The sequence below is a fragment of the Peromyscus californicus genome, unplaced genomic scaffold (assembly GCF_007827085.1).
Source record: "Peromyscus californicus insignis strain IS unplaced genomic scaffold, ASM782708v3 Scaffold_6__1_contigs__length_162567912, whole genome shotgun sequence".
NCBI lineage: Eukaryota > Metazoa > Chordata > Mammalia > Rodentia > Cricetidae > Peromyscus > Peromyscus californicus.
The window spans coordinates 136,511,344-136,535,390 of NW_026294584.1; the positions used below are offsets into that span (position 1 = coordinate 136,511,344).

Consider the following 24,047-nt stretch of genomic DNA (forward strand, 5'->3'; position numbering starts at 1 on the left):
TCATGTGATCTCTTCCACTCAGGTCTGACACTTACGCTGACACTGTCCAAGGACCTGTGCCTGGTTCCCTAAACTCCAAGTCATGGGTTCTTCCTCTCTCTCTCTCTCTCTCTCTCTCTCTCTCTCTCTCTCTCTCTCTTTCTCTTTCTCCATCCTTTCCTCTCTTTCCACCCTTCCTGAGAACTGTGTCCACCAGGAGGAACTGTGTTCTAGAGGATGTGAAGGAACCCAAGAGACAGGAGGAAGGATGCTGGATTTCTAGGGTGGCACCAGCCCAAGGCTGTTCTAGGACAGACCGTTACAGCCTGCCTGTGTGAAAGATCAGGGTCTCTAAGTATAGTCCATCTGTCCACAGAGATCTTGCCCCCATTCTGTCCCAGTTGGCTTGTGGGACAGCTTCAGGGAACCATAAGTTCCCACACATGAATCCCAATCTCCATGTTCTCATGTGAGTCACTCACTTATTTTTTAAGGCCTCCATGTTCTCAACAGTTTCACCAGGCCAGCAGCAACATCTGGGCATTTGAGGACTTTTAATAGGGATAAGCACAACAGTAAATAGAAAGGCACATCATGAGGGGAAGGCCATGTAAGTGGGTCTTTCATTCCTGACCACAATGCCAAGTGTTGACACGGTTGCACAGCTCCTGGAACTCTCTCACATTTCCAGTGGGAAGACAGAATGGCAGTCTGGCATACTGTGAAACAGACCCTTGGCACATGGCCCTGCAATTGTATTTACCTCAGATAAAAACACATAGGGACACAAAGCTATTCATAGCAGCGAATATTCATAGTAGGACAAAAAGGAACAGTTTAAATGCCCATTTACCTGCTAAAGGGACAAGCAAATTGTCACATATCTAATCGGTGGGATATGTTCTCTTTAAAGAGGGACCATCCCACATGCCCCAACATGGATGGATTTCCAATGTGTTCCAGTAAACCAAGGCCAGTCTAGAAAAGGCAGAGACAGAAAGAGGGTCTGAGTCTGTCTCATGGGAGAGAAAGGACCAACACGGAGGAAACACAGGTCATCTGGGGCTATGGAAATGCTCCACATCTTGCTAATGACAGTAGTTATACAACTTCAGACGTCTGTCGGAGCACATCAGACCATGCCCTCAGATTGAGCGGATTTCATTGTATATAATCACACCCCGATAGGACTGGTTTTAAAAGAGAAAAAAAAATCTGTGTTCCTCCCTTCTCCCTTCTTATTTTTCCCAAAGGCTTTTAAGCCATTTCATCTTTAAATCCCCTCCACCCACCACCCCAGGTCACTTGAGCATTAACCTCCTTCCCAGCTGCAGCACGAGATGCCGTGTTTTCCCGCTTCCTCCTGTTAGATTGCATTTTCAGAGACCAGATGGCTCATCGCTGAGCCAGAGGAGTGCAGGGGCCCGGAAATGGGACACTGAAGAAACTAGGGGTGGGAGAGTTGAATGGGAGAAATTTGGGAGCCGGGCCCGAGGGCTGAGAGTCGCTGGGATGTATGGCGGAAATTACCTGCACTGCAGCCCATTCTGGGATGGTCTAGTCATTGTAAGCGAGGCCCCTGTCTCTGAATTGTTTCACTGAGTTGTAAGGATTTGGTTTGACTCTAAATGGGAAATCTCCATGAGAGAAAGATAAGCCTTGTGTAGGGGCAGACTTTTTTTTTTCTTTCTTTTTTAATGACTATAGCTAACAGTCTCTGCCCCAGGAACTCGGCAGCCTCAGCTTGCTGTAGAAGTCACTATAGATGTCCTCTGCTCGGCTGTGCAGTCTGACATGGTACAGCTCCATAGAAGGCTGTGGAAGATCTCAGTATGGCCAGTGATGACAGCTGTTCCCGGAGCTGGCATTCACGGCACAGGAAACAATGTTTTGTTAGTCTCAGGGAATGGTGACCACCCAGCCAGGTTCGGGGCTCTCTCTGCTTGAGCCTGCCAGGGGCTGACATCTGTCCTGGGAGACCCCACTGCTTTCTCTCTTTTCTTTGGGGCAGCCTTCTCAGGTCTTCCCACCTCTGGGGAAGATGGGTGACAGAATCCTGGGGAGGAAGCATCTGCCTGTCCCCTTCGGCCAGACCTTTCTTGAAAGCACACTGCAGCTTATCAGATGTCCTCAAGAAGATGAGGTTGGTCCTGTGGTGGCCCAGTGTTTTCCTCTTGATCTCTAAAGACTGGTGGGTCTCCACCAGCTGTTCCAGGGACATCCAAGTTAAGAGCAAGGAAGGAAGATCATAAACCTTCCACTTCACAAAAGTATGACATGGTCTGTTTATGCATTAGAGCTCCTTATTAGGTTTAGTTTTGGGGAAAAAAATTTTCCTTCCTGGGGCAAAAACAAAAGCAACTTGGGAGGCTTACACCTGTAATCGGAACACAGCAAAGGTTCTCAACCTCCCTAATGCTTCGACCCTTTAATACAGTTCCTTGTGTTATGGTGACCCCCAACCATAAAATTACTTTGTCGCTACTGTTATGACTCTTAATGTAAATATCTGATATGCAGGATATCTGATAGTCAACCCCCAAAAGGAGTAGCGACCCACAGGTTGAGAACCATTGCTTTAGCGGATGAGGTAAGAGGATTGCCACAGGTTCATGACCAGCCTGGACCAAACAGTGAGTTCCTGGCCAAATGAGCGGCAGAGCAACACTCTGTTTCAAAAGCCAACCTCACTCCCTCAAATACAACACCTAAACTTGAGAAAACACTCTAACCCAAAGTCCTCGATTGTCGCTGCTGAACCTAGCCTTTCCTCAGCAGAGCAAGTCTGGCTTATGGGAAGCCTTGTGGAAGTCAGTCCTTCCTAATGCTGCTGTACAAACTTCACCACCGCTTCCTCATGGTAGAAGGAACTAACTACCTTAGTCTCTTTTTGTGGTACTGCCCCAAAATCTGATGCTGCATGTATCAAAAACAAAAGGTTTTCTCAGCTCAGGGTTTTGGAAGTTGGAAAGTCCAAGCAGTATGGCTCTGGGAAAGTCTTCCTCTTTGTACCCAAACATGGCAGCTGGAACAAGATGGCAGGTGTGTGTGCATAACAGAGCTCATATGGTATGAGGACCAGAGAGCTGAGAGAGGACAAGCTAAGTTACGACAGGCCACCCTCGTGGGACCTAATCAGCTCTTGTGGGAATTAATCTATTGCTCTAAGACCAGCCTTACTCCCTTAAAGCTCAGGACCCCGTCACTTCCCATTAAGTTCCACCTATGAAAGGTCACACCACTTTCAAATTTTATATATTGAAATATATTGGGAACCACGCTGTAACATGAATTTTGACAGGGACAAACTACAGCCATTCTGAAGCAAAACCTAAACTTCTTTAAAGAGCGATATGAGGAAGAGTGAGTTGAAACACAAGGCATTTGAATATGAGTTAGCTTAATCAAGGGGGGTTCTGTTAATATGTCTGACTTAGGCCATCCTTTTCCTTCTCCACTTGACTTTGAGGAGCAGGGGTTATGTCCCTCTATCCCCTGTCCTGCCTCCATCTCCGGCTGGTCTTCAGGGTTGCTAGTTCCCTAGGCTGTTTTGTTTTGGCACATAAACTTGCTTACATCTCTCATCCTAAGTCCATGATTTCTCTACTAGTCAACTCCATCTTCCTTCCTCAGCCAGCTTCCAGAAGAGTCAATGCTAAATGAGCCCTTTCACTCTGCTCTCTTGGCCACCTGCTGGACTCTGGGGGGTCTTCCTCAGACTCTCAGCAGTACCTCCCCAGGGAGAGTTCCAAGTATTTCATTGCCCAAATGAGGGAACTTTCCAGTTCCCGGTGGACTCAGCTCTGGCAGGACTCAGTGGTCAAAGACTCCTAGGAGTATCCTCCATTCATGGTTTCTTTCCGTGGTAGAGAAGTGAACGCTAACCAGCACCATGCTGGGAGGAAGTCCAAGCAGCTGCTCCACTGAGAGGCCCGTGAAGAAAGCAACCACCAAGCAGCCTCATCTGCCAGCCATTTGATGACCATCCTAAAGCTAAGGCTGCGGCCCCTGGCAAGCCTCTCCAGGGCAGGCTACAGGGAGCAGAGGAGAACTGTCTCCAATAAGCCGTGGGCACGTTGCAGATACCTTAGTAAAGTAGGTACTTCACTGCATGCTGAGTTTGGGGCTTGGTTTTAAGACACCAGTCTCACAGCATGAGTGTAGCTGTGTGCCTTCAGCCATTCCAATACCTCCACGTGATGCTGTGAGGGAGCCATTCATTCACAGGGAAAGAGATTTCACAGAGGCCTCATCTCAAATCATAGCAGAAGGCATGCATGGTTCCCAGAACAGCAGTCGACTGTAGATTTGGGTAGACCTGTCTTCAGATCTTGTCATCTTACTGCAATGGCTTTGGACATGCAAGCAAATTCTCAGATCTCTTTCAGCCTGAGATGCTCAACTGTTAAGGAGACACTAGAAGCACGTACCTCCGAGCTCTCTGTGGCTCTCCTGTGATTAACAGGCTGCCACATCCAGTTTTTTCTGCTGCATTGCCGCTGGTGTTTATATGCATCTCACAGCTCCCTACACTAGAATGGGCTCTCCAGAGCCACTCCTGTGGCCAATTCATCTCTACATCCAGAACAGGACATGGCCTGGCACACGATAGAACAGCCACTGCTTGTCACCGAATCCATAAATAAATCCTGATTCCTGAGGGGCTGGAAAGCAACTGCAAATCGAGCATGTACACACACAACACACACACATACATGCAAATGAAAGCGGCGGTGTGTGCCATAGACATATGGATCTATTCATCACTGCCACCCTAGGTGCGAGGCATACAATCTCTTTCCATACATCCCCTCACTATAACCCTCATATCACACCCGTCTGGAAGGCTTTGGGGAGATTCACTCAGAACAGAAAGTCAGTTTACAACTTGAATGGGCCGGAAGGCTTCTCCTCCTTTTCCTTCTCCCCTCTAGCCACCCCACCCTGACCCCCAAAAGGCCAGAGCTCATCTGTGCTCTTTCCTTCCACTTTGCAAGCCCAGCCAGTTAGTTGTCTGGCTCAAAGTCTGGTTGAATCTGAGCCGCATTAGATTTGACAGGGGCTGGGTGGCCTCCCAGTGCCAGGCAGGCAAAACCATTCAAGTTACAGAGCTGAGCCTTCACCGCATCTCGCCAGCTTCCCTCAGAAGGTATCTCTTCATCCCTTGGCGGACTTGAGCCTGGCTGCTGAGCAAAGACGACTCAATGGGGTGAATCAAGGCCATCAAGACTATTCCAGCTCCAGAGGCTGCCTCCTCCTGGGCCCTGCTGCTCACCACCAGAGCAGCACAAACCACAAACTCATCCTTCTTCAATTGTGGCCATGCAGGGCCTCCAGGAATGATCAGAGCAAGTCTGGTCAATGATGAGGGCTGCATTTGTGCGGTGTTCCTGCCTCACAGTCATTTCTGAATGTCCTCCGAAGAGCTCCAAGGCTAATATATACTTAATAGTACAGCCTGGTTAGCAAGCCATGTTACTAACTGTAATTATGCATTGGTGTCAGTCAGACAATGGAAAACTAAAGTTAAGAGAGGTCTGATGACCTCCCAAAGACCCATGGCTAAGACTTCAGCTGTGTCTCTTGTATTACTTCACACTGCCTCTGGTGTCCCTTATACTCCACTCCTCTACTCCAGGCCTCTGTAGGGGTGGAGGTGAGTGGCTTCTGGGCTGTGAATGTAAGAGCCTTGATTATGCCTTCCATAGCAAAAGCTTTGGAACCAGACAAAAACATCGGACCTCACCAGCCAATACTGTCTCATAGCTTTAACCAACCTCTAAACGCTAACTCTGCTCATGGTATGCATCCAACTTGTAGGCTCATGGAATACCTACTTTCTTCTCATGAATCAGTCAAAACATAACATCTAACACACTTTGCATACCCGCTTAAGCAAACAAATGTCCACACATACAAGCACACACACAGCTCTCGGTGCCAAGTCCATCCATGTTCACATTCCTTAAATGCATTCCCAACTTCACACACACATTCAGGGTGCTCATAAAAATGCAGAGTTCTTATCTAAACTCCTAGCCCGCAAACCTATGCATGCTCAATCTTGCACACAGAAGCATATCCACAGACACGCTCATTCTTGTACATGCAGCCACACATGTATACATTTTTACATACAGCACTATAGGTGCACACACGTTACCTGCATGCATGTACACTGAGGTCAGACCACAGATGCTTTGTCAACTATGTGAACCCTCATGACCATACAGACCACGGACAAAGTTAAAGTTCTGTGGTCACCTGTAAAACACCATCCTGTGGCTACATCTGGGTGGCATTCGCCAGTTCTGTAGCCTAGTCCTGTTGGGCATGACAGAAATGAGCAGGCCAATGGCCAAGTTCACAACTATGACAACACGAACAACTGTCACGTGGGTATGATGCCACTAGTTTTTTTGTCCCTGAACACTGGTTTATGTCTCAGACTAGGCTTTGCCTGGGGAAGAGAGACGCTTGCCTAGGATGGGGACGGCTGCACCAGGATTTAACAGGCTACAGCTTGTGCTACAGCAGAGCCAAAAGATGGCTCTCCTTTTTTTCTCTATGGCCTTGAGTAGGTCACCCTAATCTCTCTGTCCATCAAATCCTACCTCTGTGGAATAGGGATAATGATGCGTTCCCACCCGGGCTATAAATGAGGCAATAAGTGCCCATAAATGGCATGCACAACAGAAATTAAATACGACCGGACTGAATATGGAATAACAGTGAGTGGCCTCTCCGTTTGGCTTTTAGCCCTTGGGCTGCTTAATGTGCTAGTGGATGACGTCATCCCTCTGCTCCCTTGACTTCCATGAGTCTTAGACCCACAAGCGCCTCTGGAAAGCCCTTTCTGTCCCCAGCCCCGCCCACCTCCCTTGCTGTCACGGATCTCGGTCTCCCTACTCTCCCTTCCCTTTTTGTTTTCTTAGAACACACAATTTTCTTACGGCCCCGGGGGCTTTGCACGGACGCCTCTCCCTATAGAGAAGTGTTTGTGCAGATTCAAGCCCAGGCATTCCAGTGCTGGCAACCAAGCTTGGCTCCTGTTTTCTCCTGGTTTTAATTTTTCTCTGCTCAAATGTCATCTCCCCAGGGAAGTCTTGCCTATCACAACTCTCCTCCAAGTCACCCTTTTACTTTTCTTTCAGTCCTTGTGAGCTTAGACGGCTCCTTAACACGTTTCCTTGTTGTATTGTCCATCTCCTCACTGTGAGGAGATACACACACACACACACACACACACACACACACACACACACACACACACACACACAATGGCAGGGCTTTTGATTTGCCAGTGAGTCCCCGGTGCCAGTGATGGCAGCAAAGCCTGGCATGCAGGTGGAGCTCAACAGATATGGTCTACATCAATAGAGACCCAACTCCTCCCAGAGGAACATAAATACGATTGCCTGTCCCCAGCAGAAACACCCTCTGCTCCCTCTCTGCACTCCCCTCTCCTGTGCGGCAACGTGCTGGGTTTCTAGCCTTGTTCTGTGAAGCAGGAAGTGCTGGAGTGTCTGCTGGCAAATGAACATGTTGGGCTGAGCTAGCCTAATGGTTTGTAAGCAGAGAGGGGCATCAGAGTCTGAGGGCTCCATCTGAAGCACTGATGGCTGCCCCATTCCCACCCCTGCTCCCTTGTGACCATGTCCAGGAAAGACACCTGGGCAGGAAAGACACCCGGGCAGGTGCATTTGGTAAAACCTTCTCTGGGAAACTTGGATGCATGTGACTGCAGTCATCCACAGGAGGCAGGGGAGAAGAGAGGCTGTGACCAGCACAGAGCTGCTGCCTGGGTTTCAATCGGAAGAACACCCCCATGTGGCCTGGGTTGTGGAATGGAGCCTACTCATTATGTTTTACTAGGATATATTGAAAGTCTGTGGGGCATTTACACAGTGCCCACCCCTGTGGTAAGTGCATGCTCACATTTTCTGTGCACTTACAGTGATTAAACAATTATTTTCCTCTGGGAATCTTTGATGATTGCCTTGCGGTGCTTAGGTTAGGAGTTTTCCTGCAGTGGGTGGCTAGTTCATGAAGCTGGCTGGCATGCTGCTGAATGGAGCATGCTTTCCTCCATTGTAAAGAACAGCCCCCCAAACCCATTATTACCCCAGTTTTCACCACTCTTCACGCCAAAATTCATCAAAGAGATTCCTTCAGCCACTTTATGCAATCCTCTACGTTCTATCTTCCTTTATACTTCTCACTGGGGAAACTTAAAACACTGCCAGCTAATCTACATCCCTATATTTTTGTGGAATATTTTTTAAACAAACCCCAGAAATAATATCACTTTATTCAGCATGTATTTCTAACAGGTAAGAACTTTTAAAAGATATAATAACAGTATCATTATCACACCTACGTAAATTAACGAGAATTCTCTAATTTCCGCTAATACCTTGTCTGCATGTAAATTTCCCCGGTTGCCTTAAAAATGTCTTTTTCCAGTTGCTTCATTTAAACCAGGAAATCAGATCCACACACTGGGTTTGCTTTTTCTCTTAAGCCCCTTTCCTTTCTTCCCCGAGTCCACCCTAATCATGCTTTCCATCACTCTCCCCTTTCAAGATCATAATCGCTTAAATATTGCTGAAGGCATTGGGTAGTTCCTCCCTGTCCTGCTGGGCCTGGGCATGCCGGCAGTGAGGGCATGGGCATGCCACAGTGAGGCGTGGGCATGCCGGCAGTGACAGTCTCCGCTGCAATTCCTGGGTGTGCCAAGCTTTTCTTACCTACCTTTGGCCACTGCATCCCAGCTCCTACCCTCCCTTCCCAGCACTGGTGTGTGCCAGAGCTCGGCCCCGTCCACTTTACCCATGCCCCTTCTCATTACTTACTGGTGTCGCTCAGGCTCAAAGACTTAAAAGCCATCTGAAGTTTCTGTTTCTAGTCCATCTAGAGGTCTACTGAACATCCCCCCTGCAAGTGTCTGCTGGACCTCTCAGCCTTCACCTGTCTGAATTTCAACACCCGCCCTTCTGATGACTTTGGCTCAGCCCTTGAACTCATCCCCAACTTCCCTGTCTCTCCCGCACATAAAGTTGGGTTTAAGAAGGGCACCGGGCTGCGATGCCGTTTGGGATAAGAGGATAGGAGAGTTATTAATGCCATAGACAGATAGCTCTGCAGGGCTCTGAAGAGATTTCAGTCTCTTCAGACCAAGTGAGGTTTGCTTTCTTAAGGTTTCTGAGGAAAGGGGAAGATCCAATGCTACATAGTCAGCAAGTAACTCCACTTAAGTGCCTACAACAAGGTTGCCCGTGGTCCCTCCTCTCTCTGGACAAGAAACACTAGTACTGACAGGAGGAGAGCTCTTCATTATATGGACTGCACTGGGCACTGCAGGATGCTCCACAGGGCCCTGGCCCACTCGAGGTTGGCAGAGACAGACCTTCCAGCAAGTCTGCCAGCCACTTTGAGTTCTGGAATGTTCCCATGCATTTCCAAACTGCCTAGTGGACCCGAATCTCAGATGAGACTCTCTTACCAGATGGGCTACACCCCTGCACCCTCCCACCTTCCCTCACTACACCCCACTTTGATGACTGGTTTTGTTAACTTGACACAGTCTAGGTTCACTCGGGAAGGGAGTTTCAGGGACGGATTTCCTAGATTGGCCTGTGTGGTGGTTTGAAAGAAAATGGCCCCCAAAGGGAGTGGCATTATTAGGAGTGCCACTCGGTGGCCTTGTTGGAGGAAGTGTCACTGTAGGGATGGGCTTTGAGGTCTCTTTTGCTCAAGCTTCCCTCAGTGTGACTGCCAGTCAACTGAACTTCTTCTTGCCTCTGAGTCAAGATGTAGCACTCTCAGCTCCAGCACCATGTCTGCCTGCATGCCGCCATGCTCCCCGCCATGATGGTCATGGACAGAACTGCTGAAACTGTATGTGAGCCCCCTCAATGAAATGCTTTCCTTTCTAAGAGTTACCATTGTCATGGTGTCTCTTTACAACAATAAAAACCTGACTAAAACGAGCCTGTGAGGGATTATCTTGATTTCCCACCACAGTTAAAGGTGGGAAGACCCACTGTTGGGTGGCACCATTCCCTAGGCAGAGGATTTTGAACTCTGTAGGACTATACAAGTATACATGCATTGATTCATTCCTCTCTGATTCTTGACGATGGATGGAATGTGAAGAGCTGCTTCTTGCCGTCTGGACTTCCCACAATGGTGGACTGTAACCTGGAACTGTGAGCTAAAATAAACCCTTTCTCTCCTAAGTTGTGTTTGCTAGGGTATTTTTTTTTTTTATCACAGCATCAGAAACTAAGACCAAGCTCTCTGATTTTATCTCAGGCTATGCTCCTTGTGTGTCTAAACTCTAGCTGAAACCACCACGCTGCCTTGCTCTGGGCTGTACCCTAGGGAGCCCAGAAGCTACATCCTTTCCTCCAGGTCTCTGTTTAGAGACTACCTTGCTTGTTGGGACTTCCCAGCACCTGTTCACACCCCACATTTCTTACTACCCAGGCCCTCTTCTCTCCTTGCCTTTTCTCTAGAGCAGCCAACCCATCAGACACACTGAGTTTCCATCATTTTATTTGAGGGATCTGTGAGCTTCCTGGAAGGGTCTGGGAGCTTTCTGCTCACTGCTGTATCCCTATTCCCGGAGTAGTAACTGGGACTTTGTAGATCCTTAGCTCATGTGCGAATGAATGAATACAGACACTGTGGAAACATGTCTTTCTAGAGAAGGTAGCTACTTTCTGTGAGACCTTGCTTTCTTAGCTCAGCTCAGGAAGACCTCCTGAAGGAAGAGGTGGTTTAGGGGTGATTTAGGTGGTCTTCAGCCTACTTGGGAGATTACATCACCCCATAGCATCCCAAACTTTGACAGCAAAGAGAGCCCCAGAGAACAAAAATATGCTAAGCCAGAGTTTTTACCTGAGAAACATTCTCCACAGATCTTCAGCTGTAACTTACCAATGTTCATAGCACGGGAGGACATTTCAAATGGAGCCCCTCAATAATGCCTGCCTGCCTCCCAACCCTCTGGCTAACAGGAAAGCATACCCCCAAATGACTACACAGAGGCAGGCTGCCCAGAATTTGCCTTCCAAAACTACCAGGAGGCACTGAGGAACCTAGATTCATGGCCATGCAATGCGTTCAGCAGCTATTGAAGGCAGCTCTTTTGATACCAAATGTGGGGGAAAAAATCTAAGTGTAGAACAGCAGCTATTCACTACAATCTATGTCAAAAGAACTATGCACATGTGAGTGCTTGGATTTACCCACAAAATCAGTTGAAAGATTAAAAAAAATTGCTCACACTAGTTGCTGGAGGGTGAAGGGTAAGTGGTTATATTATAAAGTGGTAGGGGAGAGGGGAGATACTTTATCAAATATTGTGTATACATCTTAACTTTTTTTTTTTGCTATATCACTTGCTATGTATTTGAAAAGAACAAATTAAAAAAATTGAAGGACATAATTAGATTTGATGAAATGCAAACCAACAGGGCTGTGTGAGAAGTCCAAGCAGTGGTGGTGGTGGTGGTGGTGGTGGTGGTGGTGGTGGTGGTGGACAAAGCTCCTTGCCCAAATAGAGGCGGCTAGAGGGAGCAACTGGCACAGTGGCGGGGTTGATTGGTTCTTGTCTGCAGAACGTTCTTGTCTGGGAACGTCAGTGGGTTCCCAGGCCCGCAGCCCAAACTCAGCAGTTCCCAGGCCGCCTGGCTTTGGAACAGAGGCTGAGGAGGGGCCCGCTTGTGCCTAGGCTGTGTGCGCATGCCCTCTGGCTTTCAGGCTTGCTCAGTGTTCTGTAGTGGAGTGTGGCTGAAGCAAGTCCGAGTCATCTCCAAGTCATGTGTAGCAGGAAGTTCTAGGATGGAGTCAGTCTGAAAGACTAAGAGTGAGGGTGTAGAGCGAGGGGGGAGGGTGTAGAGCAAGGGGGGAGGTGGACTGGAAGGCACAGTGGGGATGGGATAAGCTGGCCTCAAATATTTGAGGGGCTGTCAAATATATGGGGGCGGGGGAGTCCTGTTCTGAGCCTTCTAGATTATTCAGGAGGTGGGGACAAGCACCTTGCCTAAGTTCTTGCCACTTACCAGGAAGTACCAGTACCACATTGGGAGTCCCTCCTAGGTCCATGGCTGGCCTGCCACTTTATCGCCATCCCCCCCTCAAAGGGAAATACCAGAGCTGTGCCCACAGTTAGTAAACCACTGAGTCAAGATTCAAACTGCGCCCTGCAGCCTGGTGAGCCAGACCTCAGGAGGCCAGGCAAGGGTGCCCTCAGGACCATGTGTCCGGTTCTGGCCCCACACTCGCTGCAAGTCCTGAGGAGGTGCAGGCCACCACGCAATGATGGAAGGCGTGGGTTGTCAAGGGGTGTTGAGTGAGTGTGGGGCGGGATGGGGTGTAGAGGTGGGTGGGGGAGGAGAAGAAGGCTGGCTGGCAGGTGGAGGGAGGGGCGGCAGGAAAGTATGAAGCTACACCCCGGGCTGGGGGGGCGGGGCGGGGCGGGGGCGGCGCACAGGGGAGGACAGCGCTTCTCCCACGCGTGTGACTCAGCAACGAGCGCGCGCGCGGGGCGGCGGGGGCGCGCGGCTTTCCCCAGCCTTGGGGTGCCCGCCCCCGCGTGGGAGCGTGAGGCCGCCGGCAGGCAGAGGGGGCGCGTGGGCCGGGAGATCCTGTGCCGTTCGTCAGCAGCTCGCCAGCCGCCCACACTCCGAGTCCGTCCTCCACTCTCGCCCCCAGCCGGGAGTCCCCGGAGTAGGATGGAGACGGAAGGACTTTCCCCAGGCTGGCGGTGGGAGCGGTCCCCAGGCTCGGGAGGGAGGCCGGCTGGCTGACTGCACAGCCCCCTCCTGCTGCTCTTTAGATTTAAGCCATGAAGGCCACAGGGGACCCAGTGGAAATTTCCAGGGTTCTTAGCTCTGAAAGCCTCTTCCGGGAGGGATTTCCCCTTCCTCCCACCCTCCCAGTCTCAACTGCCATAGTCCCCCTACTCCTAGAGCGCTCCCTTCCCAGGGTCTTGAGATGTCTTTCCTGCAACCCACTAAGGGCTCCATTTCTCTGTTCTTGGTGAGCTGAGGGTACAAGCCAAGGGAGGAAATCATTGGCCCAATGGAGTAAGAGGGAAATCAAAGTCCAGACAGGGATGGGGTTGCTGCAAGGCTATAGTTGGGTCTGTGAGGGAGGGTCTGTGAGCATAGTCTTGACTGTAGGGTTAGAATTGGGTTACTTAAAAGGATAATAATAATGTCGGGCCGGGGGGTGGTGGCGCATGCCTTTAATCCCAGCACTTGGAAGGCAGAGGCAGGCAGATCTTTGCGAGTTCAAGGCCAGCCTGGTCTACAGAGCGAGATCCAGGAAAGGCGCAAAGCTACACAGAGAAACCCTGTCTCGAAAAAAACAAACAAACAAAGGATAATGTCAGCCCACTGCCTGTACCTGCCTCCAGACGTCCTGGGGGTCAGAGTGAAGGTGAGGACGTAGTTGGTGTGTGTGTGTGACTGAGTATCATGGAATAGCCAAAGCTGCAGGGCAGGGCCTCTTGTATGTAGAGGCTCTGCAGGGGAAATCCTGATGCTAGACCCAACCAAACAATTCCCAACTGCTTTGCAGTTTTTGTTTCTGCTGTTTTTAAATAATCATTGTGTTACATTTTAGGACTGATTGAAAATTGTGGTAGATTGGAACCATTCATCGAGAAAGGAATTGCGGAGTCCCCGCCTGTGCCAGGGATGGTAGTGCGTTCCTGACTGCGGGGGAAGCAGGAGGCTGGTTTGACCTGGCAGATTCAAAGAGAGGCAGCTAGTGCCAGGCCCTGGCCGCAGGACAGCAAGCCGGGAAAGGCTGCAGAGAAAACCACTGCAGATTTCTCTCCGTTGTGTTTCGCTGCATGGTAACATTGAGGCTCTGTCTCTCTACAGAGAGAACTCCTGGGGCGCAGCAGTATCCAATTTCTAGGGGGCCTTCCTTCCAGGGGTTCACTTTTCGGGGCCTAGGAATCTTGCCTTTCCCAAATAGAATACTGGATGTCAGCAGGATGGGTGTGGAGGTCCAGTTTGGCAGAGAATTACAGAGGTGAGGTCGGAAAGACCCAGCTAGCCAAGAGAGATGAAGCTTGCCATGAAGAGAAGGAAAAAAAACAAAACAAAACTGGCATTCTGCTAGTATGAACTGACCAAACAGGCCTCACTGGGGGTAGGCATGGGAGGGGGGGGGAGCTGCCTGCTGCTAGGCCTGCACAGCTCTGAATGCACCTCCAAGCCCATTTCAGCAACACACTCACCTAGCGTCACAAACACACCCACACCATGTGCGTGCCCACCACCCTCCGTCGGGATCTTAACATCACCCAGGAAATGTTTCAAGAAATGCCTGGCTAAGAAGCAGGACTGGGGGTGGGGGCAGCCTGGGTTCTGGTTCCTATGGTTTCCCAGGCAGAATGGTGATTCCCCATCCCGTCTCCTAACTCTCTTCCCCCTCTACCTTCCTCCCTCTTCCTGGAGTGAAGGATGGAACCTAGCACTTCCTGTGTGCCTTCTACCGTGAGCCACATCACCAGCCCTTTTCTTCTCCCAGAGATAAGGCCGTGATTCAGGACACCATCGACAGTCACATTTTCTGTTGCTCCCTCAGCCTGCCAAGGGTATGTGCATGACTAAGACATTCATTAGAATATTTTCTCATGCTTTGTCATCGGCGCATTTCCCAGGCTAGGGGACTAGTCAGAGGCCGGGTATGAAGACAGAGGCGAAGTCTCCCTGCTCCCAGATAGGAACCATGGGTTCCATTAGGGATGGGTACATTCTTCTACTGTCCACTGTTCCCCTCACTTTGATACCAGCCTGAAATGCTGAGCCCCCAGATCTGCTCTCTGCACATGCTCAGATGAGAGACAGTAGGCCCAGTGCCGTTGGGCTAATCGTGAACTACAGGGAGAGGGAGAATTGTCTTCCAGTCAGCTCGTCCTCAGCCCTGACGCCGCCCCTTCTGTCCATCCACTCCAGAATCTGAGATCCCTCCAGGCTGTATGGACACCAGCTTTGTTTATTTAATTGTTGTCAACCGCCATTCTTTCCTTGGGTACTGGCTCAGTGCTGAGCTGTGCTCTCGTCCCACGTCTCTGGGTCCATGGAGTGTCAGCCCCTCCCTGTTGCTGGTAGTCCATGCTTCCCACTTGATAGCAGTGCCTGAGGCAGCCATGGGGCATTCTGCCGCCCCAAACATCATCTCAAGATCCCCGAAAAGAGCAGCCCGGCACCCTGATGCTTCTTCAGTCCTTCCTTTGTGGCTTTCTTAAAGCAAAGATGAGGCTCCCGGGGGAGGCTGTCCTCTACGACCCAAATAATGGTGACTTCCATCCTTACATACCAGCCCCCCTGGGGGTGAGTTTTATGCCCTTCCCCTCAAGGGGTTTCAACTTTTAAAAAATATTAGTGGAAATAAGGGTCCAGGAAGATCCTTAACAACCTTCTTCCTGGGACCTTTATGTCCCGAGCCTCCCGCCTTGGCCTTCAGTCAACCAGGGCTGTCAGGTAGTCCCCTCTTCTGACAAGCACCGCCCTGGGAATTGTCCACAAACACGTTTCTATGTGGAAGTGCGAGGGATGATTTTTATCCTGTCCTGGAAGTGGCATTTTTTTTTTTTTTTTTTTTTTTTTTTTTTTTTTTTTTACCAAAAGAGATAACCTTGATGTGCTCAAAACAATCTCTGTGGAATTGTGGCACAGAGAAGACATCCTGGAGAGTCATGGTGGATCCCCACCCCCCACAGCCCTCTGAACCCTGGTGGATAAGTAGCTACACGTTTGCCTCTGAGCACCATGGAACCATCTTGATGGGTCTTCTAATCCATCACCACAGAGAGTCAGAGGAACAGGGTGAAGAGTTAAAAGAATGTGAGCTCTAAGCCTAGTCTTGGGGACTAACTAGTTTGGAAGCCCCAGTCACTTCCCCCTTAGACTTTCATTTTCTCATTTGCAGAAGGAGAAGTCTGGACCGGGTGGCCTTAAAGCATCCTTCTAGTGCTGACATTTGCTTGATTTCCCAGAAGTCCTTTAGACCCTGCAGCTCTGGACAAGATGGAATAACCTGATGGCAGCACAGAGCACAGGGACCTCCTCTGGGAAGGGATTTGGGAAGGATGCTGCATACCCTCTGTCCATAGCAGCCCGCCACGGGGAAGGCCAGGCACCACTCAGCGCAGCATCGCCTTAAGTTACATAACCCTCCTGGTCCTAGCAAAGAACAACAGCAAAACATCCTGTTCTCAGAACCTCGACACACGGGCACATGCATATACATGCACACACATGCACACACACACACACTGTACATGTCTGTGCCAGTGGTGGCTTTGTGGCCACAAGTACCTGTGAGATTCTGAGAAACTCTCTCTCTTTTCATGTGTTTCCTTTTTTCCCAAAAGTGTCTTGTTTAAGAAATATATCTGAAAGAAGACTCATATCCTTTAGGTCTGACCAGAGATGGTAGGGTCCCCTCAGTCCCCGCCCCCCCCCCCATCATTTAGAGTCATATGGGCCTCTTCTCTTTTGTGTCTCTCCCTGCATTCTCTCCACATCTGCAGGTGCTGCACAGTGAAGGTCCCCCCTCTATCCCCAGTAGGAGCAGTCTGCAGAAGGGACTCACCGGGCCTCCTTCTTATGAACAGGGAAGTCATTTCTCAGGGTTGTACTCTGCCCGCCTCACCGGCCACTGTTGTCCCTGGCAGGTCACTTTGCCTTTTCCTGGAGGACACAGTGGCTTCCCATTTTAGGAACAATGTCACAGAGTTCCTCCTTCTCACTGGAGGGCATGGTGATAACTCACATGTCTTTGATATCCTTAAGAGAAGGGCAAATGACCCAAAAGTGCTGCAGGAGAGCTTACAGTCGGAGATGCATTTTCCAGCTGTGAAGTTGTCACATCTCATCGAGATCACAGGCCACGGTGGCTCTGTCCGGGCTGGCTGGTTGACAAGGTCAAGCCTACAAGTCACAGCTCTGGAATAGTTTGGATGCATGTTGTCTGGTGGTGGAGGAATGAAAGAGCAAGGGACACATGTCCATAGGTGACCTAATAGACCAGAAGGAACCTGAGTGGATTCTAGTCTGCTGTTATCTGAGGGCAGATGATCCACTTAGCTTTCCTTGCTCTTGGTTTCTTTATATGATGAGATATCATTGTTACGTGCTTAATAAGAGCCCAGCGTAGAGTTAATTAAGTGATAGTACACAGCTCTTAAACATCACAGCAACTCCTTAAAGCACTTCCTTTTTCTCTGTGTAAAGCCAGGCTGAAAACAGGGCTAAGGCGAGTCGGCTGGTCAACGCTAAGACAGGTCTCCTGCCTGGGTGTGCCTCTGAGATCCCAGGTTCTCAGACTCTTAAACCTTAAATGTGCTGTGCTCCAGTGGTTTCCCAGAGCTCTTTCTGGCTGAGAACCCCAGCTCGTCCCCTCACTTCTCTCCTTTTTCTTTCTTTGAAGGCCTGCAGAACCTGAAATGAAGTCAACTGTCCCTCTCCTGCATGGAAATGAGAAGTTCTCTGCAGCTTCTTTCTGTAGGGACCTGTACTTGGTGCTTTTCCAGAGTGAGGCAGAAAGTTACTGCAGTGTCCTGAGCTTGGAAGTCTGCCAGAATTCTCCTGGTTGAGAACCTGCCAGAGTGTCCCCAGGACCTCTTATGATGCTGCTGCCAGTCTGTGTTCTGGACCATGGAGTTTGTCTGGACTGCTATGGGAAAAAGATGTTGTGGCTTCCCAATAAAGGAAGTTAGTGTAAAAATCTCTACATGGCGTTAAATTCAAGAATTGGGTCTCCATTTAGACCTTGGCCCAGCCATGGGTCCTTGCTTACTCTTCTTTTTCCCACCGCATCCCCTTACCCCCCCTCCCCCACAGCCCTAACCCAGTCTGTCTCCCTCTCCTTCCTAGGAAGTGACCTTTGGGACTCAGCGGCACAGATACTTGCTGAATGAGCATTACCAACTGCTGTGCTTCTTGCTTGGGTTGGGGCCAAGAGGAACCTGTGCCAGGATGCCTCTGTGGGGCCCTGTGATGTTGCCTGTGCGGTATGGGGAGGGCTGGGAGTGAGGAGATGGAGATGTGATGCAGAGGACACGGGGGTGGGGGTGTCCCCAGAGGCTGAGGAATGGCTTGAGTCTCTAAAACTATGATTTTGTTTTTGTTTTTGTTTTATTTTCCCCCTAGATTAAAGGGCAGAAAGAGGATCAGTTTGGGCCTTTGCAAAGGTCTGGCCAGCAAATCTTTATAAAGATCTGCTGTGTGCCAGCTTCCAGGAATGAACAAAAGGATTCAGTCCCTCTGCTAATGAGCCTTCCTCTGACCTCACTTTCTAACTAGTTTGTGGACAGACAGATGAGTGAGCTTGGGCAGACAGGCATTCTAGGCTCAAGACACACTGAGACTGTCCATGCCCACCTGCATGGCTCAGGCAGGGACGCTCTGTCAGAGGAAGGAATGATGTCTGCATGGGACACAGATGGCTCCCAGGACTGAATCTGCCAGACGAGTTCCTTTCTGGCTATCCCTGGCTCTTACTGTTTTCTGACACACATTCTCACCTTTAGCCAAGAAACTCTTAGGTCTGGTTCTGAATCTCTGTACGCCCATTTCTTTCCTCTATGTTCGGAGAGAGGGTGGCTCTAGGCAGCTGCAGCACGCTCACACCTGCTTCAATGTTTTCTAGATGTGTCTTGTTATATGTCACGTAAGGACCACTTCCTTCCTTCCTGTCTTTCCACAGCGCAGAATTGAGGCTTTTCAGCAGACTGAACATCTGATACATTTAACTCACTGGTAGACCTTCACACTGGCTAGCTTCCAGGGTGAGCTAGCCAGATCCTGCCACCTTCAGGCAGACCACCCTCACTCAACAGTAAAGATCTCTGCTTCGGTTAGCATCCTAGACCATTCCGGCTGAAAGGCTTATGCATAAATCATCTCGCCATCCCCAGACCCCAGCCAGCGCGAATCTAAGGAGTTCTAGAGATAACTCAAGACTTGTCTCATGTAGTGCTAGTGGGTGGAACTCAGTGCCAGAACATGCGCTTAGCATGTAGAAAGCCATGGGTTCAATCTCCATTGGGAGAAGAAATGGGGAACAGAGGAAAAAAGAGGGAGAGGGAGAGAGAGAGAGAGAGAGAGAGAGAGAGAGAGAGAGAGAGAGAGAGAGAGAGAGAGAGAGAGAGAGAGGAGCGAGGGAGAGAGGGAGGGAGGGAGAGAGGAGAGAGAGACGACAAGCATTCAAGAGCAGAGAGGGGAAAGAGAAGAGAAGAAAGGAGGAGAGTGATGAAGAAGGGGAAGTGTGCTCCAGGAAGGTCCAGGGAGGGAGCGACAAAGCTCCAGTAAACACTAAAGCTAAAGACTTTTACCCTGAGTCGGGAGCTTGGAGTCAAAGCTGAATTTGAAACACGATGCCCAAATCCTACCTCGAAGTCAGTAATCACCTGCCTCTGGGGCTGGAGACGGAGGCAAGGGGAGTCTCAACTAAACACGTGACTGGGTAGGTGGGCAAGTGTGCTGTAACACAAGCGGTGGCCACAAAGGCAGCACAGGGTCACGTGCTTTCATGCAGGGGGTCTTTTCCAGGCCAGGCTAAGCCCTGGGAAAAAGATAATAATTCTGTAGCTGCTGTGAGCCCTGATTGAAAAAACAAAGAGAAAGAAGCTATGTTTGCTGCTTTCATTAAGCAGCATAAGCGGCGGGGGCTCGTGCTTAGCAGGAGCGGGAGGCTGGCAGAGGAAGGATGCTAACCCCTAGGGCTTCTGTAACATGGCTGTACTCACCGCCTCCACACTGCTGCCTTCTTAGCCTGGATCCCAAGGCCAACCCCTTTGTGTGTCCCCCAGCTGAAGGAAGGACAGAGGCCGGGCTGCACACTCATCCCTATCAGATGGCCACTAAATGATCCATCATGTCCTAGGCCCTGAGCTCCTGATACTCCCAGGGTTGGGCAAGAAGAGGAGTTGAGGAGAGAGCAGAGTATGTGGCTGGTGTGGTGTGCATGTGCCTGTTGTAGATTGTACCTAACAATGCCTGGCCCTTTGGACCTTGTGCCCATCTGCAGCTAGCTACCTGGAGCCACATTCTTCTTCTGTATTGGGATCAGAGAGGAATAAGCAAGCTTTGCAGCAAAATTATGATCTGAAGCCCTCTCTTCCATCCCTTCCTCCTCTGTGTGGTAGAGAATTGACTTAGCAGAAGCATGGGGGCGGGGGGGGGACCAGGTAGGGTCCAGGGCACAACTGCTGGCACTAGTCTCTCCCCTTCCCTCACCTTTCAGTCTCTGTCTCTGTCTCTCTGTCTCTGTCTCTGTCTCTGTCTCTCTCTCTCTGTCTCTCTCTCTCTCTCTGTCTCTCTCTCTCTCTCTCTCTCTCTCTCTCTCTCTCTCTCTCTCTCTCTCTCTCTCTGATGGCTCCATCTAGCCCTCCCCTGTGGATTATGGGGTGCACAGAGGATAAGCATCCAGAATGGGGCCACCGGCAGAGGGTAGAGTGGGCTAGCCACCCAATGAGCAACAGTGATTCATTCCTGAATTCTATGGGGAAATGGCGGTTGAAGTCAGGCAAAAATATGGTAAAAGAAATGCTATTCCAGGGGCCTCCAGCCATCTGAGGTGTGAGTTATTCCACAGAGAAGGGAAGAAAGTGAGGCAAGTATGTTCTCACTCTGGATTTCTGGGTATCCAGGCCTGGGAAGAAGGGGGGAAAGACTAGAGACGCTGGAGTAAGTAGAAGCTAATGGTGTGATGAACCCCTCAGTGCCTGGCACAACTTTCCAGGTTAAAGTTCCTAGCAGCTTCTACTGGTTGGTTCTTATTTTTGCTCCATAGGAAGCAGAAGCAGGGCAGGGAAGACGGAGAGACAAGGACGTCACATGGTATTGACATGTGAGGCCGGAGAGGAATCCAGGTGATCCCTTAATCTCTGGATTCCTAGCAGGAGCATCTGTATAGAAGGTATGGGCTCTCTAGGACCCCTTGAGGCCTACAGAGAAATTTTTATCCGAGAACAAGATATGTCCCCAACCCTTCTTGATCACAGCTTCCCAACAAGATGCAAAGAAAGTGAAGATGTAGCGAAAACAAGGGAGACACCTGATGTCCTGAGGAGAGGATTCAGGTGAAGACTCTTAAATATCGGGCTGCTATGGCTGCCCCCGAGGCAGTGGGGTGGAATTGTTCTCCGTGTTGGGGGAAAAGGACATATAATATCTTGGAAGAATGCTGTCCTTAGCTGAGATGTGGGTGTTGAGGGAAAACCACCTTGCTGCTTTTCATGCCAGAAAAGAAAAACAGGCATAAGGACTGAAAGACAAATAGACCACAGAGGATTTTCTCAGGGTTTGAGTCAGATGCTTCAGGTCTATCAAGCCCGATCATCCTAGGTCTCCACCCCTGAGGTCCTGTGCTTCTGGTCAAACCTACCCTGTGATCGTGCATGCCTGATCCACCTTCTCAACTCCACAGGGATGGGAGAGGACAGTGAGGTAGAGGGCAGAGACGAGGTGAGCTTTTAAGGAATGCATCCAATCTCCACAAGTGTCTTCCACACATAAAGCTCATGTGAGACGAGTCGAGATGAGGTGCTCGGCTCTCCTCACTTTGCCCCTCCCTCTCCTTCAGCATCACATCATCAGGCCCTTGTTGACCAGGTACTAATTGCCACAGGGCTGTTCTCCCCTCCCTTGTCTAAGCAGAGAAGTAATACTGACAGGATTGTCAAGCTTTCCCAATGCAGAGGAGAAAACATTCCTCTTCATCTCTTCCTCCTACATTCCTATTCCATGGACCTCCTGAGTGAAGAAAAATCTCGGGGCCCTAGACGGCCCGGGGACAATGAACCTTTCTCCTGGAATCCAAGATGATGTTTCCAAATAACCAAAGGGAAATAGGGGCTTGCCATAAGTAACCACAACAGAAATTTACAGAGGCATCGCATTCAAGGAACTGCTTCCCAGCTGTCTCCATTCTTATTGTTCCCTTCCCATGATTGCCAACCACCCAGATATGCTCCTGAGCCAGAGGCGAGCTCCAGCCAGGTGAGTCCTCAAGCTGTAACAGGGACACCCACAAGTCTGGAAGGCTGCTTCTGTGTCCCCCTTGGGCACTGAAAGGACTAGAGATGAAGATGCTCACTTGGGTCAGAAGGGAGAAAGCTTCCCCAAGTGAGCCACTCCTGGCTTTGACTCCCACTGCATCAGATAAAGAGCCACCTCCTTCCCCTGGGCAGCGCTGTCTCCCACCCTTCATCTTCTTGTATCCAGCTCCCCTGCCCGCTCCCTCCTGTCCTTCAGCTTTATCCTCCCTGCTCCAATCCTCATTGCTGGACCCCAGCCCCTTTAAAGCTCTAAACAAACCTCCTGACCAAGCCTGTCTTCTTGGCATCTCACTCTTTATTTAAACAGTTGTACTATGCAAACTCCCTTCCTAATTTTTCCTAGCTTAAATCCTTCAATGGTCTTCTGCCTTGGCTTAATTTTTACCCTCAACTTCCTCTCAATTTCATCTCCTTTAATTCCTGGAAGTTACCGATATCCCCAACCAGTTTAAACCCATGTCTCTCATTCTTTGCCCCAAAGATGGTCTGGATACTTCCTTCTGCTCCAACCACCACAAACCCTCAAACGCGCATCTCAAGCCCTTCTTTGCAGGGATCTCCTCGACACATTTCTACCCAAGGCATCTTCACCTGCTTTGCTTCACATTACCCCAGTCCTTCACTTTTACATGCTGATTCCCCCTATCTCCTCACACCCACTTGCTTCTCCCACCTCCTCTTCCCCACTTACTCGGGTCTCCTGCTCAGGACGCCCTTGCCGAGGGCGGCGGGGGATGTGTGCTGAAGCAGGGCTCCGGCGGCAGCGCAACAACTCGGGGGACGCTCCTTCTCCTTGTCGCCTATGGCCCCTGGTGCCACCGGGTGCTGGTGGGGCGACTGGGGAGCCTGAGCCCTGCTGCTGGGGCCCGGCTGGGGCTGCGCCAGGAGCTGTCCGTGGTGCTGAAGCGGTGGCTCCGGCGCGGCGGGTGTGAGCTGTCCGTGGTCCTGGAGAGGCTCCTGGGCCGCAGTGGCGGCCGGAGCGGTGGTTGGAGGAGCAGGCAGCGGGGCGGACGGCGGAGGGACGAGCCCCGGCGGAGGCTGGGCTTGCAGAAGCTGCTGGTGTTCCCACAGGCTGCGGTTCTCCGCGCTCAGCTCGTCTAGACGCCGCTCCAGCTCATCGATGCGCTGGCGCTGGGTGTGGATGAGGCTTTGCTGGTTCTGTACGATGGCCGTGAGCTCCTTGAGGTAGAGCACGGCGCGCACCGGATTCTCCAGCAGGCTCTCCATGCCGCCCGCCGCCGCCTGCGCCCTGCCTGCGCCTCGGCGGGCGGCGGGGAGCGTGAGCGCGCAGGAGCCCAGCAGCCCCGGCGGTCGGCGGCCTCCTTCCCTGTCTCTCTCTCTCTTCTCTCTCTCTCTCTCTCCCTCCCCTTCCCGCCGCCGCCTGCGCGTCACCGCCACACAAGCATTCGCACACGCACTGAGGGGCGGACCCGGCGCCAGGACCCACCTCCCACCTCTGGGCTTCGTGAGGAACTCTGCTTTCCGTGGGGTGGGGAGGAAAGGAGGGAGGCGAGCGGGAAGAGCGAGGAAGAGGCTGGGCCGTGCAGGATACTCCAAGAGAACCCAGGATGGAGATCAGTCCTACTGGCAAGCAAGGAAGAGCTAACCCAAGCAGCAGCTCTGGGAAAGTGCGATGGGACTACGAAAAAGACAAAAGGAAACTGCTAGAGAAAGGAAGGATAAAGGGAGGCGGGTACAGAGGAAGAGGGACATGTAGGCGCCGGCTCTAAAAGGTCACAATCTCTTTTTTCCTATCTAGCCATCTCAGAGGTTGGGGATCATTTTGAAGACCTTCTGAGGAGGGGACACACCTGCCTCTTTGATGCTTAACAATTTTGCTTTTCGGGGTGCCCTGGAACAGAGATTCATGAATAGTTAAGAGACTCTAGAAAACCTGTGTCCGTTGCTTAGTTCTGCCAGGGGTAAATTAAGGCAGGAAGGGATTTTCATGAGGGATTTTCTCTGGAAATGA

At 50.7% G+C, this 24,047-nt stretch overlaps 1 protein-coding gene across 5 annotated transcripts in view; it reads right to left on the bottom strand.

Annotated features, from left to right (window-relative positions):
- The window catches only part of Iqsec3 (IQ motif and Sec7 domain ArfGEF 3), a 96,716-nt gene extending 73,303 nt beyond the window's left edge, over window positions 1–23,413 (bottom strand). For 4 of the 5 annotated variants that reach the window (XM_052721007.1, XM_052721008.1, XM_052721011.1 and 1 more), the window contains exon 1: window positions 22,767–23,413. In XM_052721007.1, the coding sequence (XP_052576967.1) occupies window positions 22,767–23,302 (536 nt within the window). In that variant the 5' untranslated portion in view covers window positions 23,303–23,413. The remainder of the gene's footprint in view (window positions 1–22,766) is intronic. The other variant, XM_052721012.1, reaches the window with a different exon arrangement.
- Between the last annotated feature and the right edge of the window lie 634 nt (window positions 23,414–24,047).